At 47.6% G+C, this 21,010-nt stretch overlaps 2 protein-coding genes across 2 annotated transcripts in view; one reads left to right on the top strand and one right to left on the bottom strand.

The window, feature by feature from the left end:
- MONOS_7783 (uncharacterized protein) overlaps positions 1–14,158 on the top strand; it is a gene marked incomplete at its 5' end in the record, with an annotated part of 41,495 nt that extends 27,337 nt beyond the window's left edge. The window contains one exon of the mRNA XM_067878135.1: positions 25–14,158. Coding sequence (XP_067721244.1) covers positions 25–13,829 — 13,805 coding nt within the window. The 3' untranslated portion in view covers positions 13,830–14,158. The remainder of the gene's footprint in view (positions 1–24) is intronic.
- On the bottom strand, positions 14,149–20,562 carry MONOS_7784 (putative intraflagellar transport protein 172; the record flags this gene model as incomplete). The annotated part of the gene is made up of 7 exons (XM_067878136.1): positions 14,149–14,691; positions 14,797–15,424; positions 15,586–19,420; positions 19,561–19,772; positions 19,860–20,018; positions 20,102–20,326; positions 20,383–20,562. The coding sequence occupies 7 exons, from the start codon at positions 20,560–20,562 to the stop codon at positions 14,303–14,305; spliced, it is 5,628 nt and encodes a 1,875-aa protein (XP_067721243.1). The 3' UTR covers positions 14,149–14,302.
- Between the last annotated feature and the right edge of the window lie 448 nt (positions 20,563–21,010).

The raw sequence follows: 21,010 nt of genomic DNA, 5'->3' as shown, positions 1-21,010 counted from the left end.
GTTCTCCTATGCACCATCAAACAGCTTCTAATGAATTTCATAATCATTTGAACCAGAACAACCGAATCAGATCTTCTGTAAAGACGACATTTGTGCCTGGGCTATCCTATTTCACTTGGCTGGCACCACTTGTACGCTATGAAACAATTCAGCCATCGACACACGTTGCACTCGTGAAATGCACAAAGGACTTGTTCTTCCCACCAATTCTGACTGAAAACAGCCTGCCTGCCACAATGTCGTCGATAACTTATCCTCATTCATCTGTCAACGAAAGCTCAATGAACTGTTCAGAAAGTCATGGGCGGCAAGACTCAGAAGTTGGTACAGAAATAGAAACAGGAGCAGAAGCAGAACAAGAAGTGTGCAGGCTAACGAAGCACAGCAAGAAATACTCACCAATGGACAGCGGGTTCTTGCTGCTTTCTCTCGTTTTAGACTCTGCGAAGAACAACTCGACACGCCTGGCGAATGGCACAGGAATGGATCAGCAGTATACTCAATCTGTTTCTACTCTGTCTTCACTCGACGGGTCCTTGTTCTCTTCTCCCAGTTCTGATTATTGTGGAGATCAGAGTTTGGTTGGCTCAGGTGATTTCGATATTGTCTTAACACCCACAACTGAGATGGCTTCATTGAAGAATGCAAGCGCGTCAGGAACTGCATCTGCAGCAGCTATCTCTGCCAGTTCAATAACTTTGTCATCATCCTCGTCTTCTTCCTCGTCTTCATCATCATCATCATCTTCTTCTTCTTCAGCTTCTTCTTCCACCTCCTCTTCCTCTCCAACTGGTGATGACATCACATCTCAGGTCAAACGCCACTCATTTGCAGTGCCGCTGCCAATCCGTCTGTACGACAGCTATCCTCTTCAAAAGGGCAAGTGCAACCTCCACTTCTTCGAGATCGGCCAGACCACACGAATTCCTTCTGTCAACTACGTCTCCTTTGCCAATGCCACTGAGTTTCGGAATCTGTATGCACGGCACACCACTCAAGCGCTGCCAATATTGCCTCCACCTCCGCTTTGCCGCCCTGTTCCTCTTCCACCCCGCTTCCTTCCTCGCAAGCACCGCTCTTCTTCTTCCTCCTCCTCATCTTCCGGTCATTCGAAGCACTCCAAGCAGCAATCAAAAGGATCAATGCATTCGAAAGGACAGCATTCACATCCACTGAGTGAGCATCAAAGCACACAGACGAAGATGGCGAGGAAGCGAAGAAGCTCCGAGCAGAGGAAGATGCCAAGTGAGCAAGCAATTGCAGAGAACGAGTTTGCTGCACAAAGAGGAAGAAGTGCTGAAGCTGATGAAGTCAGCTTATCTCCATTGACTTCTAAATCGAGCCCATCCACACAAAAAAGAACAAACACGTTTTTGAGACGTTCAATGAGCAGCAATCAAAAGGGTTCTCCTTTGCAAAAATCGCCAGATACCAAAAGAACTCGTTTCGGCTCTTTCTCTCCACATGCCATTGCTTCTGCTGCCAAACCGAAACCGAAAGAAATGATTTCACCTTCTTTGGACAGATCAAACAGCGGCAAGCCACTGACTACATCGCGTCTGAAGCGCTTTACAAAAGTATTGCGTCACGACAAGTTTGTTCCACCACAAAAGATAGAGAAAGGCAAGACATTCCGTTCAAAGGCCAAAGATGAGCAGTTGACACGTGCTCCAGAAATCAACCTGACTGATATGCGCTTCTCGAAGATTGGGTCGATCAAAGAGATACCTGAAGAGCTGCTGCACAATGAAAGCACCGACTCACTTTCAGCACTCTCTCTGAAGTCAGCCAATGCTCTTTTGAGGACAGATGCTGACTTGCCACCGTCACAACAACCACAACCTCAACAGCAATCAGAACAACCACAACCACAACTGCATCAGCTGGGCTCAACTCTGTTGACAATGAAGTATCCATCGTTTTTACTGAAGAACAACATTTCCATTTGTCTGCCTCAGTCACTGCAGAATCAGTCAGACAGCGGAAACAACATGTCTGCCAGCAGCGACAGCGCAGACAGCGCCAGCAACAGCAGCGGCAGTGGAAACAGCAACAGTAATAGCAACAGTAACAGCAACGAGGGATCTCCAGAGACACGGAGCAACGACAAGGAGTCGTCTGAAGAGTCGAGTGTGGGCACACTCGCACGCAAGACAAGAACACACCGCTCGCAGCTGATACGCTCGGGATTCTCGATGACAAGGATACAATCACTAAAATCACTTGAGCAGCACATCTACGACATCAAACTGAACCAGCGTCTGTCTCTTTTCCTCAACCGTGTCGTTGAGCGGTCTGCAAATGCTGATTCTTCCTCTGCAGCTGCAGCTGCCTCTGCCTCTGTGTTTGATCGTGATCACGACCACCCATCGCCAATACTGCGAAAGGGAGACAACAGCATGATGCAAATGTCATCTGCATCTGGAACTGCATCTGCAATGCACAACGGAATGAGCTCCGCTGGCTTTATGTATGACTCCAACCCAAGTCTGGCAGCGCCTGGCTCTTCTTCTTCTCTTGCGCTATTTGACAATCTGACCAGCCAGCGCCATTTCCACGCGTTTAACAGCAACGAGCAGATTGAGCACATTGCGAGCCGGACACAGCAGAATGTGCAGAAACACTTGATGAATCTCCGCCAGCATGTCGTTTTTGCCCAAATGGAGTCTATTGCAGCGACAATCTCGTCTATTTACTTAGACGTCAAGCAGCTCTGCGACTACTGCCTGCATCGCCAGCTGATGCCTGAGTGGCTCTTCTTCCGGGCAGGATTTGTGGACGTGTCGTTCTTCATCCGCTTCTGCCACATCTTCGAGACACTCTCTAATCAGCGCATGAAGGACCTGCTCCACATGAAAGGCGTTTTCTCCCGCATCATTAACAGGCTGACTTCTGTTCAGATCACATTCGTTACACGCTTCCATTACCTGACTTATGTTCTGCGGTCATATAAGATGTTTCCTGTGCTTGGCTCAAAGTACTTCTTCTTCAGAGAGAAACTGAAGATGTGTCTGAGCAGACTGAATAGTCTGTCGCAGGAGCTGGCGAAGCAGCAGAATGTGCTGCAGACACTGTGCGAGGCGTCTTCAGAAGAAAGAACACGCTCAGTGACTATACTGGAAATGACAATAAGGGCAGTGAAGGAGAACGAAGTGAGGGAGAAGATTGCGAAGAGGAAGAAAGACGCAAAGCTGGGTGATCTGCTGTGGGTGAAGCGGCTGCACCGGCCGCCTCGTGTGATCCGCCTGATGTTCGACATGATTCTGATTGCGCTTCGAAAGAACTTGCATGCTGTTGAATTCAAGACAGTGCAGAAGCGGAGAATTGGATATGCAGCGAATGCTACTCATACTTCGAATTCGCCATGGAATGACTCGACTCACTTGAACAGCACTTTCCCTCTTCCTTCACAGCATCACAGTTCAGACTCTGCTTCCGCTCTGAATTCGACTGTTGTCAATCCAAAAGCACAAAAAAGTGGAGATTCTGAATTGAATGAAACGGGAAAATTAGTTTCTTGTGAGTATGCTGCATCGTCCTCTCTTTCTTCCACAGCTGGTTCGAGTGCTGCTCCGTTTTTGCTAGCAGCATCACCTTCAAACACAAAAGAAAATGGATCTTTGAGTAACACAAGCAGTCGTTCATCGACTCTGACACAGCCTGCTCAACTAAAAGCAAGTAAAAATGAAGGAGTGCCAAAGTTATTAATCTCTTCAAGCAAGAATGCTAACGCAAAGAGCAAAGATTCTCGTCCCTTGAAAAGCGATCGAAGTTCAACCAACAAGACACCTTCTCCTTCTCCATCGCCTTCACCCACGCCTTCCTCACTAGCAGCCAGAAGACAGACCAAAACAGAGTTTCTGCTTGTCGACTCATTCGACATTGTGCAAGCGATGATGAACCAGCCTGCCTTCCAGACGTCACTTGCTTCTCTGGCCGACCTGACACTCACCGACGAGCAGATTGAGCTGCTGTATCCATACCTGGCAATGGGCGAGCTGAACAGAAGAGACATCGAACTGAACTGCGAACGGCTGCTTCCTGTGTACGACATCATCACTGCTGCTGTGTGGGAGAAAGAGCACCCGCAGCAGAATGTTCCTCGCCTGGACTCACTGTCCGTGATCAGCAACAGCGTCAGCACAGAGCTGGAGAAGTTGGAGCGGCTGGTGCAGCAGACGAGTGCGGAGCAGACACTCTGCGCTGAGCTGCTGAGTCAGATGTTTGTGGTCACTGACATGAACCTGCTCACTTTCAGCGAGGCGGAAAGATTCGACTCAGACGCCGAAAGACACAAGCGCCGCAGTCGAAATGCAAGACATTCAGTACAGGGCGGTGCGATTAGCTCGCCAGTCAATGTTCATTCGTCTTTGAGCCAGCAGAATTCGAGTGCATCGCTGCAAAAAGCAGCAACACTATCAAGCTTTGAAGAGACAAGCTTCAGTGAAGAGATAGAAACAGAGATAGAAACAGACAGTTCTTCAGTCAGTTACACAGAAGAGCAAGCATATCCTCCTCTTTTGCAGTCGCAGACAACATCTTCATTGACGTCTACTGTTTCTTCGGTCTCATCAGTCACATCCACATCGTCTGAAGCATCTGCCCTTTCTCCTTCAAGTTCTTCGTCTGACATGTTGATTGATCAGCATCCTACTTCAATAGATGCAGCTGCTGCGGCTACTGTGTCGCTTCTTCCTTCAGCTTCGATTGGATTTATGACTCCGTCAACAACTGGAACGACTATAACGACATATGCTCCTGGTACATCTTCTGTGACTTCACTTTTATCTTCTCAGACTGAAGTGACACTGAAAAGCAAAGAAGAAGATGATGACAGTCTTTCATCATCGTCTTCTTCTTCTTCTTCAATCACACCTTCTTCATCTGATGTTTTATCATCAAAAGCATCGTCAAAAAGAAATGCAGAACTGATGCATTCTGTATCTAGCATTTGCATCCAAAATGTAAATGCTTCGGAACAACAAGCAGTCGAAAATGCAAAAGATGAGAAAGAAATGAGCGATCTTAAGGCAAAAGAGCTGCCTTCAACCACAAACCGATTTGAAGGCTTTTCTTTGCCTACTCATTCGAATGCAAGCAATTTGTCATTCCATCCACTTCTGGGCGACTTGATCCACAGTTCGACAGATAAAGACACCAGCTTTGGAGCCTTTGAGCATTTTCTCATCTGTTGGAGACTGGAAGAGCTGCGAATCGACAACAATCTGAAAAAATGTGTTGGAGATTGCATTTTGGCTGCAGCTTTTCTCACGTTCAATGGTGTTATTCCACCTCAGTTGATGCATTCTGTTGTGAGCAAATGGAAGACTTTTCTTGACATTGCACAAATTCCATACTCCACGGACAAAGATGAAGAGAACAATGAACAGTCACAAACTGATCCAAAGGCGGCACATTCACCTTACGAGAAGCCAAAGAGTCCAACACAAAAACACAAAAATGCGAGTTCTTGTGTTTCTCCTTCAGATTCCTCATCGACTGATAGTTATGATGATCCATTTGGCTCGCCAAAGGTTTCATCACAGGAGAAACAAAAAGAAACGAAATCAAGAAATTCAAACAATTCGAATAATTCGAGCAAAAGAAAGAACATAGAGGCATCTGATTTATCCACAGATGAACCTTCAGATAAGGACAAGCCTGATTCTTATGCATTAAGCAGCTTTTCATCGAAGCTGGTCGGTGATTTCATTCCTGATCCAAACACTTGCATTGACACTGGAACGTTAGACGATTTGGTATACAACGAAGACATTCTGAACTCATTCAGCTCTTTGATAGCACCTGTGATGCGGCCGATCTGGACGGTCCTTCACGGCCCTTCGAGCGTCTTCCAGGTGATGAGCGAAGGTGTTCCACCCGACGAGCAGTCGCTACTGTCTGCTGCTGCCACCCACACAGCACTCGGAATGCTGAGCAGGGCAAGCGGAGGTGCGACGATGGTGCATGCAGCATGCTCGTCGCCTGTGTGTGTGTTCATCGACCCGCTGGGAACAGCCCAGTATTGGATGATGCGGAAGAAGCGGCGCACAACACCTGTGGTGTGCACACATATCTTAAGCACTCTGTTCTTCCAGCATGCAATTGACGCTGCGCTGAGCGGTCTTCCGCTATTTGTGGAGTATATCTCCATAAACGAAGAGGTCACTCCTGAGCGATGCTGCAACATCTTTGCTTTTCTGGATACTCTTGCCATCTGTTCTGACAAAGTACCTGTGCAGCCATTCCAGTTCTTCGGACACACTTTCGAGCCAAAGCCGGGTTTCAGTCTGTATCTCTTTGTGAAGGACGAGATGTCGCTGTACCCTGGACACGGAAGCAACATCACGCTGGCCAACACAAAGCTCTTCCAGAACTGTACGCTCATCAACTGGTCTCCGATGTTTATTCCTCGCTCGTTCCAGACTCAGCTTCTATATTCAGTCATTGCACCATCGCTTCATCCATCAGCCTTTTGGAGGAGGCTGGATGCTCTAATGGTGATCCATCAGATGATGTTCACATTGTGCGTCAAAGAGAATGACTGGGGAACATACATTTATCAGCTCAGCACGCAAATAACATCACATTTCTTTGCTGTTTCTTCAGATTTCATTGCGGAGGTGTCTGCTTCAAGAGAGAAAAGCTTTGATCTTCTCAGACTAATCGAGCGGTACGAAAACGCGATCTCTGGATTTGCCCCGCTTGCATGCTATGTGAGAGATATCTATGCGAGTCTTCTGACCTTTGCACACTCCAACTTGTACGAATATCAGCATTTCTTCTCACTGAAGAAGTTGATGATGAACATGTTCCGTGTGCATCATTTGCCCACTGCATATCAGCTATTTTCAACTCTTGCAAATGTGATTCGCGACACATTGAAGTGTGATCTTTCACAACAAATGCTGAAAACAACATCAGGAACAGTCATTGGAAACGCTGTTGAAAAACCGAGGAGGAAGCTCAAGCACCGACCTCGAAACACCAGAAGCAACAGCTTCCGCATTACGCACGATTCAATCAGAAGCAATTCTGTCAGTTCAACACATTCAAATGTTCCAACAATTGACGAATCAGCCATTCTCAGTCGGCAGCCGAAGAAGCGGTATGGAATAGCTGAGCTGTCTGCAATGCCAGTCCGTACCGAAGATGACTCGTCTGCCAGCTTCTCAACGAAACATGCGAATGAAAGAATGCGATCAGATAGCTTGTCACCAAAGGGACGTGTGCAGGATGTCTCTGTGAGTGAAGACGACGAATGCACATCGTCGCAGGAGGAAAGCTTGGAAATGACATTTGCGCGGAGGAGTCTGAAAGCACGGAAGGGAGCGCAAATGAGGAGAGGGATGCATCTGTGGTCGATTGACGAGGAAAGCATCAAGCCGATTGCGCCCGTCTCTGAGAAAGAGCAGAAAATGGCGCTGCTGTCACCGTTCTTCTTCATCTCGTCGGATGCCACTGTCGATTCGCTGAGCTCAGACTTCTCGCGGATGCAGCGAACTGATCCGATTATGCAGCCATATGGAGTCACCTACTCGACTGCCTCACGCCCAGACACTCCATATTCACCCAGCGACAGTTCAGCTTCTTCAAATGTTGCATCGCGTATTCATTCGCCAGCAAGCTCGGCATATTCATCAGTGAACTCACAGAGGTATGGAGCATTTGACAGAGTGGAAGCAGACAGTTACTCGTATTTCTCATCTGTATCATCATCTTCTCAATCGACTGCATTTGACGCAGAGACTCTTGCTAATCCAAATGTGACCTCTCTTATCCAGACAATTGGATACGTCTTTGCCAACCGCATCTTGCAATTCATCGACTTCAACCAAACAGATTCACTGGGCAACAGTCCCTTCCAGTTTTCACGTCTTTCTTTCATGTTCCTGCTGGCAATGTGCACATCGATCAGAGCAACTCAGAAGATCAGTGGGATGTTCAATGTATTTCCGCCATCGTCAGAGAGATTCTGGTACAACGAGGAGTCATTTGCAACGAAGCTGTGGCAGATGGACAGCAAGGACAACAACTGCCACATGCTGAAGTCGCTTATCTATCCAATGAAAATACCTGAAGATATTCTGGGATTCAAGACAAACACTGTAGTTACTCGCGAATTCACTCGTCACTTCGCAGAAGCAGCTGAAATGAATGACGAAAACAGCACAAAGCCAAAGACATTTGAACTAATGGACGATTTTTCAATGAAGGAGCTGTCTCCATTCTTTTTGGAGGCAGGTCAGTATGATGAAAGCAAGCAGAGTGCCCAGGCAACTCACGGTGACAGAATGGGCAGTCAAAGGGCTGACTATTCTGCAACCGGCCCATCCGCATTTGATCCAGCTTCTTCAAGCACCAATTTCCTCAAAGCTTATCTACTCAGCAAAATCGGTGAATATTCTCCTGGAATGGCTGCTCTTCCATTGCCCTCTTCATCTTCCTCTGCTTCCAACAATAATGTGTGTGATCCTCCAGTTGGTGTGTGGCTGCAGGCAATGGCATGCTTCCGGTTTCTTGACGAGTGCTTCTCAGTGGCAAAGCGTTCAAACGAGTCGTCTTCGTTCATTTACATCAATGCCATTCCGTTCTTCGCTCACAAAAAATCTGAGCTTCTTTCAGAAGAGTCACCATTCACCACATCTTTTCTCAATCACACATCACAGTGGATCAAGTGGATAACCACACAGCATGTTGAGCTTGTCCCACTGCCTGATAATTTGGACACAATCATCACACCACTTGCACGGCTCTTGCTGGTCAGACACTTGCTTCCTCATCAACTGATAGAATCTGTGTATATCTGGCTGCTTTCAACACAGGGAATGTCAATGCCTGTGATGACGTGTATGGAGCAGATGATCCAGAAGCAAGTAGAAAACGTCAGCTATTACACACCAACAATCACATCTGCACATCCAAGCTTGTTCAACGCCTCTGTTTATCTGCCATCTCTCAACCGAAAGCAGTTCACGAAGAAGAACGAGTATCAGCTTGTGCCAAACATCATTTCTTGCCAGCTGCCTGCTGCGTCAGTCACTGTACCGAAGCTGCTTGTTCCTGTGCTGAGTCCGCTGTGCATCGACTACACAACTGCCATGCACGGCCCTATAACAATGCAGGCGATCAACAAGGCCTCAATCAAGTACAAGTCAAATATGGATGCAAACTCCCAGATTGCAAACAAAATTACAACACAAATTTTGAATGGCGACAGAAAGGGAAGGCCAGTGTGGCACATTGTCCCTCACTCTCTGATGATCAACGGCTTTTTGTCAGCAGCCTTCACAACTCGCATGTTTGACCGCTTTTCCTCGTTTCCTCCATCGATTGTGTATCCACAGTTCACTGTTCCGATAGACGAGCATCACAGAAACAACGAACAAGAGAACAACTTCGAGTTACCCAACAGAAGACACATAGCTTCAAATGTGTCAAAACCGTTCTTTGCAAACAGAATCTCAGGCAACCAGACGATCAATGAGAATGATTCAGGAGGTGCAAATTCAAACATGATTGGAATTGCAATGGATAACCAAAGGCCATCTCGAAATGCTGCGCAACTTGAAGGCCGGGAGCAGCTGATGGCACCGCAGCAAAAGCGACGGCGAGCACTTCCTGTGAACAAGATGAGTGTAAATGCACTTGTTCGATGGAGGATCTTTATGTACCACCAGCGCGCCAGTGATTTCTGGGACCAGCTGACAAAGAGGATCTTCCAGCCATCTGTTCCGCACTATCTGCTTGATGCTGTGTTCCCTGCAGTCTCCCAACAGACGAAAAGCCAACTGCAACTGGGTCGTCTTGAATATCCTATTCATCCGCGCTATCCGTGGCCATGCACGCATCTGTACATCATCACGAACGAAGGGATAAAGAGCGAGGCATATTCATCACAGATGATCTCGTGGCTCAACCTGCACACTGAAGATATTGATCACTCGCCGAACTACTGCTTCGCCCGTGTCATCACGTGGATTCCACCAGAGTTCGAGTTCCTGCATCCATTCTGCATGTTCTGGAGCCCCTTGCTGTTTGCCGTGTGTCTGACATTTGTTGTGGCAAGGAACCGCTCGCGAATTGTTCTTCTGAACAACACTGCTCCGATTGGCGAATACGACCAAGCGACAAATCTGGTAGATAGCAGGATTGGTTCAACCATCCCGCCGCGTGTGTATTCACAGGGCACGTTTGTGATGCTGATCAAAAGACTGCGCATCCTCATGTACAACTGGATGCTGGCCAACAAAGAGATCTTTGCGCTCTTCGCAGAGTACGAAGACGAGGCAGAGAAGCAGAGAAGATTGTCGTCTTCTTTCCCTCAGTTTGAGCAGAACACGATGCAAAACACAGAGCCGCCAAACACTCGTGACATGTTCTCAACTTCATTCCCGTCGGATGCGCAGTTCTCGATCCACCTGAACACAGATAAGATGGTGGACAAGTGGTCAAGTAGGCTGAAGTACCCTTATCCAAGAGTTCTGCGACTACTCCTCATCAACGGCTTAACATTGATAAAGACGGAATTCCTGTCGTGCATCTTTCCACTGGTGTTCGGAAACAAGAAGGAGCTGACTTTCCTTTCGAGACTGTTGAATGAGTACTTGAAGCTGGAGATATTCCACCCAGACTTCGACTTCTTGTCTCCTCTGCACAACTTGTCGCTGCAATCAACTGCAAACACATTCATTAGCTATGACCCATTCTCCTATCTATCGCGCACAGGCACAATTGAGAACAGCACCACAAACAAAGACAATATCAACAACTTCAGCAACCTCAGCCGAACCATCGCCAGCAGTATCCAGCAGAAGCTGACACTCAAACTTCCGCTGTCACTAAGAGGCTCCCGTTTCGACCGTGTGAAGATTGCCTCGTTTGTCATGGAGAAAGCGCCTGTTCGCTTCAGCCTGCCAAATCTGCATCTGAAATACTCTGTCATGAAGCAGTCGTTCCTCGAGGCATCGAGACGGCTGCTCTCCACTCTCGCTCCGCTCTGTGGGCCACGCAATCTTCTTCCTCACGGCTTTATCTACTTAAAGAGACGCAACTATTCTTGTTTGCAGAGCTCCATCGAGCAGCAGCAACTGCATCCACAGCTGCGGTGCCAGTACTTGGCAAATGCATACGATCTGAATCTCATTCATTCACTTCCTTCTTCTGCCTCATCCAGTCTGGCTTCAACGCCACAGATCATATCGCCAACCATTGCCAAGTCTCGTACTCAGATAAGTGCCAAGACTGATGTCGACTTTGAGCACAGAGCCCGTACCATCTTCACAGCACGCAGCTGCTCGCCAAAGCGCTCTCCATCTGCCGACTCGTCTGATCATTCGTGTTCTCCCGTTCGGCCCCAATCGCCTGCATCTGCCTCTCCCTCTGCTGCAAACTCTACACAGCGGCTGTCCAACGCTTCACTTGTATCTCCATTCACTTCCCCATCTCTGCAGAAAGCGTCTCCGACTTCTTCTTCCTGTTACTCCTTTGCTTCATCTAATTATTCATCAACTTCGTCAGTTTCGCCTCTTGCAGACTCTGCTTGCGCCTCTTCCCCTGCTTATTCGAGTGCTTCTTCTGTATCATCTTCAACATCGTCCTCCTCTTCCTCCTCTTCTTCTTCCTCCTCGCCCTCTTTCGATGAAACACTTGTAATGCGCAGAACACAGCTCTCCACACTTTCTATTGTTGATGCCTTCATCACCCGCGAATATCGCATCGGAATGAGTCTTCCTTCAGTCATCAGCAGAGAAATTCTAACTGCGTATCGGTCTTCCAGAGCGTCACATCAAGAAGCTCTTCTCTTCTCTGTCATAAACGAGGAGGCTGAAACGTTCAACTCTGCTATTTCAGCCATCTCCTCGGCAATCACCATGTATTGTACGTTTATCCTCCGGCGGTTCACTACCTTCACTGGTTCCTATCACTACATCCTCGACGTTGCTAGGGAGTCCAGCCGAGATGCCATCCCGCCCAGATACCTCAGCTGCGCTCCGTTCCCTGCCCATGTTGCGCTGAACATACCCATAATGTCTTCGTGGTTGTATCTGCGCAAACAGTTCCTGATCAACTGGATGACAAACGCTGATCATCTCCGCCCGATCGCTTTTCCTGTGTCGCTTCTCATTTCTCCGGTCGGCTTCTTCTCGGCCTTCCGACACGAGGCCCATCTGCTGTCTTTGAGAAAAGCGCTGCGGCAAGGGTGCCGTGCACTATTTCTTGAGGACGCATACATCGCCCTCACTTTCCTTCCTGTCGATCCACGCACTTTTCTTACCAGCCATTCGTATCATCACGCTCATTCTTCTTCTTCTTCCACTTATTCCACTTATTCTTCTTCATATTCTGCTGCTGCGACTGGCTCTTCGTCTTCATTTTCGCCAATGGCTCAAGATCCGGATGCCTTGCCTTCCTCTTCATTGCCTCTGGACTCCCAGTGCTACGAAAAGCCCCACCTGTTTTCGTTTGAGGATGCCAACGGGGAAGCCAGCTGTCTGATTGTTGGCATATCGCTCAGGGGCTTCGCCTGGGACTATGTTTCTGGAGAGTTTGTGACTGAGAATGCGATGGGCTTTCCTCTCACATCCACCACAACTCCTGTTATTCGATTGTCGCTGGTGTATCCTGGATACACTCACTCGTATCATCCGCCCGGTCAGACATACACTGAGCAGTGGACGCAGGGCAATCAGTCTGTCGTTGCTCACATCGACACCCGCCCTCAGGTACCCCCCAAAAGGAGACGGCCTGTTCCTGCACCTGCTCCTGCATCTACGTGGGCTTCTGCATGGGCACTGTCTTCTTCTTCTGCGAGTGCTGCTTCTGCTTCTTCTTCTCCCTCAGCTTCCCCAGATTCTGCCATGAAGCCGCATGTTGTGATGGACTCTCTAAGTGCAGAAGAAACAAGGCCAGTGTTTGATTCAACCGGGAGAGAAGTGTGTGACCTGGATGAAGAATACGGATTCGTTAAGAGCAGCATTGAGGCGCCGAGGATGATGCCTCGCTTTGCGCCTGTGGATTGGCTGCACACGTTGTATTTTGAGCAGCTGGGATGGAACGAAGAGATCCGAAAACGGTCGAAGTGGAGCAAGTATGCAAAACAACTCGAAAGAGAAAAACTGCGCCTCACGAAAATGCGCAAGGTGAGAAGAGGGGTTATGTCGAATGCTCATTTTGTTGCTCAGCAGAAGCGGTCGCTTCTTCGTCTTTCTCATCAAAACATCGGAAAGCAGCTTTTGTCCAATGACACATTCAGAGACAGAATGTTTTTCTCTTCATCACTTGCACTGAAGGATGCATGTGCATCTCTGCTTATCGCACCTGATACAAAGGCATTTAATAGGGCTCATCATTCTCAGAAAGAAGCAAGCAAGAAAAAGCAACTTGAACAGTTAATGTCTCAGGAGACTCTAACGACTCACCCAGTGCAAGATGCGGTTGCATCAAGCACCTCACCTTCTGCATCTATGGATCAGACAGCTTCTCAAACATCTTCTTGTCGGCCATCGCGATCTTCATCCATATCTGCTGATGAAAGCGCTCAAACGAAAGGAGCGACAATGTCAACTTTGTACTCAGACACGGCTTCAATGACAGAGCAATCAGACGCTCTGTCAGTTTCTCCACAGCCTCTCCAGAAGCACATTCGCCTCCGCCAGCCCACGCTGCACGAGAGCTTCATCTACACTTCTGTCACGAAGGAGACCTCGGAGTGCCGAGTGGTTGTGCTCCACGACTCCTTCTATCAGTGGGAGCGGCAGGGCTGCTTTATGTACTTTGATTATAATCCATCAGAAATGGAGATGTATTTTTCCAAAGCACCTTACTAGTCATAATTTGTTGGATACTTGTGAATAGATATTTTTATTCTTGTTTTTTAATAGTTTAGTGATGTTTTTAATTATAACTGGAAGTTATTGTAGAAAAGCATCAACTTTTTTTTTTTAATTTCTGACATCTTTTGTTGTTTATATTCATATTTATGCATTATTCATTTGCATCTGAATGATTAATTATTTCTACAAAGAGAGCAAATTACAAAATTGAATGTTGTTCTTTTTGTGTGTAATTTATCTTCAATGTTTTTTAAGTCTTTTTGTTGTGTCTTTTTTTTTCATTTTCAATCAACGTTTTTCACAAGAAAAAACATTTTAGCTTAAGAGCATTCTATTTTTACAATGATGCCCTTTGGAAATGCGAAAATAAAGATAAAAATGATTTCAAAATAAATTATGAAAAACACGATGTTAATTGAAAAAGTTAATATATACGGAACCAATTTGCAACACATTTTCATTCGTTCTCAGACAGGTCTTCCCTGAGTGTGGCAATACGGGCAGTCTCTATTCGACAGAATCCACTGGTTCCATGCATCTTTCTTCGCAGGCATCCGGCACGACGTACACTCCACTCTTTCTGATGGCTTCGTAATCAGCATTCCGCTCACAATGCAGGCTTCTCTTGTGCGGCTGCACTGAGCACACTCAAACGTGGATGTTCTGAGAAGAGCACCGCAATATGCACATTCCTGTTGGTCAGTCATGTTTTCAACGGACTTCTCCATCGCGATTTTGATGCCCCAGCTTTTGATCTGCTTCCTCAGCAGCTCAGTCGATCCTCTGAAGTGGCTGTCGGGAACTCTGATGTTCGCGGGCAGGTTCAAGTCGTACATGTCTCCAAGATCAGATGAATCTGAATGAGTGATTGAAAGTATTGCAAAAAGCAAGACAATAATAATTTTTTATTAATCACAATAAATAAAATTTTTATTCATAATTAAACAAATAAATAGCACACATCTATCGCGTCTCTTCATCTTCATGTCAATCGCATCTGCTATATCCAGATACTGGTTCAGGAACACATACGCATATTTCAGATTGCCCTGGTCTCTGCAGCACACACCTGCCTCGTAGAATGCCCTGTCGGCTGGCAAGAAGTCCAGATAGCGCAGCATCCCCGTTGCCACAGTAGCTGCCAAGTCTTTGTATCCTCTCTGTTTGCAGACATCCAAATGGAGTGTGAAGTATGTTGCTGACAAAAGAGATATGAACTGCTGCAGAGGGAACGCAGACGATGGGGCAGCGCGCGAGGCGGTGATGAGGTTCTGGAGGAAGGACTTCAGATTGTCGAGCATTCCAACATCGATCATGTCGATGCCCACTTGTCCCAGTGCGTGCTGTGCCACTTTGCGGTACAGTTGCGCGTGTTCTGGGTTGGCTGTGGCACCGTGTCGCACCAAAATCGACAGTGCTTCTGTCACGTTGCCTTCCTGTGCCTGCCTCTCAGCATACATCGCAGCATACTTCGCAGGCGCAGTGGGTCCTTCGCGTGGAGCGGCTTGGAAGACAGCTTCCCAGTTGCCTTGTGCCATCCACACAGAAATGGCGGCTGAGATGTGGCCGTGGCTCATCAGATCTTGCGCCTGAAGAGAAGAGGAAGTTGGATTTTGTTTGAAAGGGAAATGAAAGGAAAATAATTCGATAAGGCATTTTATATGTCAAAAATAATAAACAAAATTTATGATCAGTAAAATTAAAATGGAAAAAAACCATTTTAAATAATTCATAATTATAATTGACAAACCCTATTTTGCTTCTTCATCTGATCAACAAACTCATCCGTGACCATCTTTTCGTAGTCTGTTCCCTTCGCCAGTTGCATCGCTTTATCCCAAATCTGCCCAGCCATGCACGCCTGTATCGCCTTGTATGTGAGTCCCACCTCCTTCAGCACATTCGCTGCTCCGTCAAATCTCTTAATCGTCAGCAGCCTCTGTGCCACTTTCGATGCAACTTCCTGTGCATTCACACCGCTCGCTCTGTTAGCCACGCGGATTGCATTCAACCAGATCTCCTCCAGCTCGTCTGCCGTCACCCCTTCTCCTCCAAACATCACGCCTTGGTCGTCGCCCATCCCGTCAGCGCCTCTTCCGCTAGGAGACGTAGTCGACGCTGTCAGACATGCCCTGATGGCCATCTCTGCATCTCCACTCGCCTCAAACACCCTCGCGATCTCCCTCAGCTCCCTCACACTCGCCCGCTCCATCGCACCTGAGCCATCCAGATAGTCTCCATACTTCTGCACCGTGTTCCTGAGCAGTGCTCGTATCTTCTCGCCATCGTCGCCTGGAAGCGCTGCGGTCGAGAGCGAGCCTGTTTTGATGCCCTTTTCGACTTCCTCTGCAATCCTCAGCGCATCGCCCCATCTGCCAAAGTCGATGTACATCTGCACCGTCAAGTGCGGCTTTCGCACGCGGGCAAACAGCTCTTCAGCCTGATGCAGCTCTCCTTGTTCCACGCACAGCTTCGCCTCAGCCACCAGCACATCATCCAGCAGCGATGGGTCGTTCGTCTCTGCAATGTGCTTCGCTGATGCAAAGTCGTGCAGTTCCAGCTGCATCGCCACGGCCTGCTTGTACGCCTTCGCCGACAGGAACGCTGCCACTGCATCGGCATAGCGCCTCTGCGACCGCAGCTTCTCTGCCTGGCGAATGCGCGCCTCGTCCAGCTTGGCTGGGCAGTGCTCCTTCGCAGTCGCAAACGCCAAGTCGAAGAGGTCGTTGTCGCATGCAAAGTCTACTGCCAGTGGAGCCATCCCCATCTGCACTAGCATCTGCACCCCGCCTTCTCCTCCCACTGCCGTCGCTCTCACAAGTGCAATCTCATTCGCTGCCTTCTGCCCACCTCCTGTTCGTGCCACACGCAGTGCATCGTCCCACATCCCTCTCTCTTTGTACATCCGCACTGCCTCTGAGTATGCCCTCCCTTCCACATAATGCCTCTCGGCGTCTTTGAACTTCTGCTCTTTCTCCAGCAGCCGCGCCACATCTGCATGTGCTTTCTTCGCTTCCTCTGGACGTGCTGTCACAATCACCCGCACTGCCTCGTCATACATCTTGTTCCGCTTGTACATGTCTGCTGCTCCACTCACATTGTTCACATTCAGATACAACCTCTCCGCGTCCTTCAGTTTTCCTGCTTTCTCCAAGTCCTTCGCCTGCTGCCCGTAGAACTTCCCTGCCTCCTCCGGCGACAAGTTGTCCTTCGCCAGCCGCTGTGCGTTGTCCCACATGCCTGCCCGGCAGTACATTCCCAGCGCCTCCCGCGGCACACCCGCCATCAGGTAGAACTTCTCAGCCTCGCTGAAGTTCATAATCGCCTCGTAGTGCTGCGCCACTCGTTTCGCTCCTTCTTTGAGCTCGGGGCTTCTTGACCTGCCTGGCATCGATGTGATGTAGTGTGCTGCTTTCTCCCACAGCCCGTACTCAACAGCCGCGTTGATCGCCTTCTCCACATTGCCTGCCTCAATGAAGTGCGAAATGGCTGGCTCTACTTGCTTCTGCGACTCCAGCCACGTGCCCCACTCTTCATGCAGCTCCACCGTCCTCTGCGGAGCCACTGACCGCGCCAGCAGCAGGGCTGGGCGATATGCATGTCCCTTGCAGTATGCAGTCAGCGCAGCCTCAAAACGACCTAAGTGCTCAAGAACTTCGCCAGCTTTGGCATTCATGTCGAGGCGCTCCAGGGCACGCACAATTTGGACAAGCAGATCTTCGCTAAATGAGACGGATTCTGTTCCATTGGATGATGACGATGATGATGAGTCAGAAGATGAGGAGTCTGAGGAAGGTGAAGAAGAAGGAGATGGAGAAACAGAAGAGCCAAATGAAGAAGAAGATGATGATGATGATGATGACATAACTGAAGTGTCCATAGAAGAAGCGCTGCGGGGTGCGAACTGACAAAGCGGTGAAATGTTGACTGCACCGGGCGCAGGTGCTGTGTGTGTGAGAACCACCCGCGCTGCCTCAGACGGGATGCAGCCTTTCAGATACAGCTGCACCGCCTCTTCGATCTTCCCTTCTTTCTCTCTGATCTTTCCTGCTTTCTCTTCCTGGTTCGTCTTGATCAGCCACGCGAAATAGCCCTGTTTGAGCGTGTCCTCCTTCTCGTGGTGGCACTTCTCTGCCACACGGATCGTCTCCTCCCACTTGTGCATCTCCTGGTACATCGTCATCGCATCGTTCACTTTGTGCTGCTGCAGCAGTATCTGCTCTGCCCGGTCAAAGTCCTTCCCCAGCATCGCCAGCTGCGCCCGGACCGTGAAGTGGTCGTACCCGCTTCCGCCGAACTTCGCCGACGACTCTGACGCAATCTGGTTCACTTTGCGCAGAAACCGCGCGCGGGGCGCATCCAGCACAGACGCTGCACACTGTTCAGCGATGAGATAGTTCCCTGCTTTCGTCGCCTCCACCGACAGCTCGTTCCACATGGCCTCGATTTCTGGTGTGAGCGGCATCATCTCCAGGATGACAGCACAGCGCGTGAGGTCCTTCTTCTCGAGCGCATCGCCGAACTCGATCAGCCGGGTGTCGAGTGTGTAGAACATCTTCTCCCTCCCTTCGTCCACCACCACATCTGTCCGGTCCTCCGTCCGCTCGATGTCCACAACTTCTCCTTTCACTCCTGGTCGAATGGTCACACGATCAGGTGATGCGATGTTGTACCACGTGCAGATGTTTGACCCTTCCTGTGCTACAACAACGTCTGTCCCAGGCACCCACTGCACAAAACTGCATGTCGACAGCAGGGCGTGCTTAGTCTCCCCCTTCAGGTTGAACAAGTAAAGGCGCTGTCTTTTGTCGCGGAAGAGCAGCCTGTCCCCTTTCGCATTCAGCTCCAGCCAGTCGATTTTGGAGTCGTGGGAGACAGACATCGTGATGCCTGTGGTGAGGTCGAGCACTTTCACTGTCATCGCATCGGTCAGATACGCCACCCGCCGCACAATCTGCTCTTCTTCCTTCTCTGCATCGCGCTTCATCTCCCCCTCTGCCTCGCCTTCGCCTTCCCCTTCGCCTTTCGCGCGGCCGTCGTGGATGCACAGGGAGAACAGGTGCTTCGAGGTGAACTCTGTTCGGACTGTTCCAAGCACCTCCATGTTGCCATACTCGACAAACGTCATTGTGCCTGGCGTGAAGATCACCACGACGGACGGGTTGTCGAAGTTGAAGCGCTCTTTGTGTGTCGTCGCCCACTCAATCTCGCTCAGGTCGTATGTCTCCAGGTCGCCCAGCATCAGCGTGTTCGGAGTGTTCGCCACGAGGTACCGGTCGCGGTAGATTTTGATGTTTGAGATCTCGTTGCGCTGCTCGCTCTTCAGCACGATGTTGGTCCCTTTCGCCAGGCACGACACAATCACCTGGCTGCCGGCCGTGTAGATGAACTCGTACTTGCCGCGGTAGCGGATGCGCCGCAGCGACGCATCAAACAGCGCCACGCAGTCGGCCGAGGTGCCGATCGCCAGCCGGCTCCCGTTCATCTTCCAGCTGATGGACGTCACAGACTGCAGGTGAGGGATCACCTTCTGCCCGCTGTCTTCCCACATCCCGCGCCGGTTGTTGTAGGAAAACACACGCAAGCTTTGTCATTCGTTAGGTGGTGAGGAATGATTCGATGATAAAAATGGAATAAAATTAATATTGTTTTTTTTAATTATAATAAATGATTTATAATTTAGAATAAGTCAGCGAAACTCACAAATATTAATCAAGATCCACACCAATCGAAACTTCCAACGACGACACTTTGCCCAGATGGAGATACAGCAAGTGATGAAAATTCTTTTTGGTTCTCATCCGAATTAAAATCAAAACTTGATTTTACAGTTGCATCTAGGTTATAAAAAACAACACGGTTATCGTTACCAGCAGCCACAATACTTTGCCCCCACCCAAGGCAAACAGGTGGGCAAGAATGATTTATAATTGTAACCTTTAAAAGAAATAAAAAATGTGATTAGAAATGATAAAACATTTTAGAAATGCAAAGAAAGCAAAAAAAAAAAAAATATTTGCAGACAGGATCAGTGCTATCATCGAAAGAATAGTGAATAATTTTCCCATCCATATGTCCAGAAATAATAGATTTTTGGACTGGAGAAGAAACAATTGATATAACACTTGATGATGAAGGATATAGTGTTCCAAGCCGTTTTTCGCGTAAATTAACATATCGAACCTTTCGGGGGAAAATAGAAGAAGAATAAGAAGAATCAGCAATTAGATCTGTATGAAATGCGAAATTTAGCTAATGCAACATACTTTTCCGTCTGCCATTCCAAAAACAAATTCTTGTGCCATGTGCGCTGGCCAAACAATAGATGTGACAGTAGATGATTGAGGAAATTGCTTTAAAACACTTCTTTTTTCTTGCCACCCAAGTCCAATTTGGTAAACAGTTAGCGTATCATCAGACAGCGCAACAGCAATTCTTGTTGAATCAGGACTCCAACATAAAGCCGTCACAACAATCCTACTTGACTTGGCCTTCATATCATTGAATATCAAAAAATAAAGCGCGTATAAAATTGAAGTGAAACAACCTTTTCGGATGGTTTAGGTGTGAATTTATCTTTCAATGTTCCATTTTCATCATAAACATGAATAAATTTGCCTTGATTCACAGAAATAAGTTTCTCCCCGTTGGGTGAAAAATCCAGTGCCCTAACAGGTGTTATGCTGTCTCCACTTGGGTGGAGAACAGTCATAAATTTCAAATTCATGATAAAATACTGTTTAACTGGTGATAATTATAATAATACTAACATTGATCTTTTTTAAAATAAGCATAAGAAAATCAGATGAATCACTTTATATTGGAAATAATAATAATAATATTTTCTGAAATAAAAAAAAATCAAAATAAATAATATTTCATTTTCCCTTCTTCACTTTTTTTTAACAACAAGATTTGTTCGAAATGAGAATTAATCAAAATATATATATATAATAAAAATAAAAATAAAAAAATTAAAATAAAAAAAACTTTTTTTAAAAAATAAAATAAAACATTTTAACAAATAAATTATTTGCCATTGCATGAAATAAACATACAAATATTTTTTGTAACAAATATGAATTTTCTTTTTTCATTATCATGTGCTTTATCCACAAAACTACAAAGATAAATAATTTCCTCCAAAAATAAAGTTTCATATTTCGTATAAATAT

This window comes from Monocercomonoides exilis (assembly GCF_001643675.1).
Source record: "Monocercomonoides exilis strain PA203 chromosome Unknown scaffold48-729018, whole genome shotgun sequence".
NCBI lineage: Eukaryota > Preaxostyla > Oxymonadida > Polymastigidae > Monocercomonoides > Monocercomonoides exilis.
This window is presented reverse-complemented; position numbering and strand designations above follow the sequence as displayed.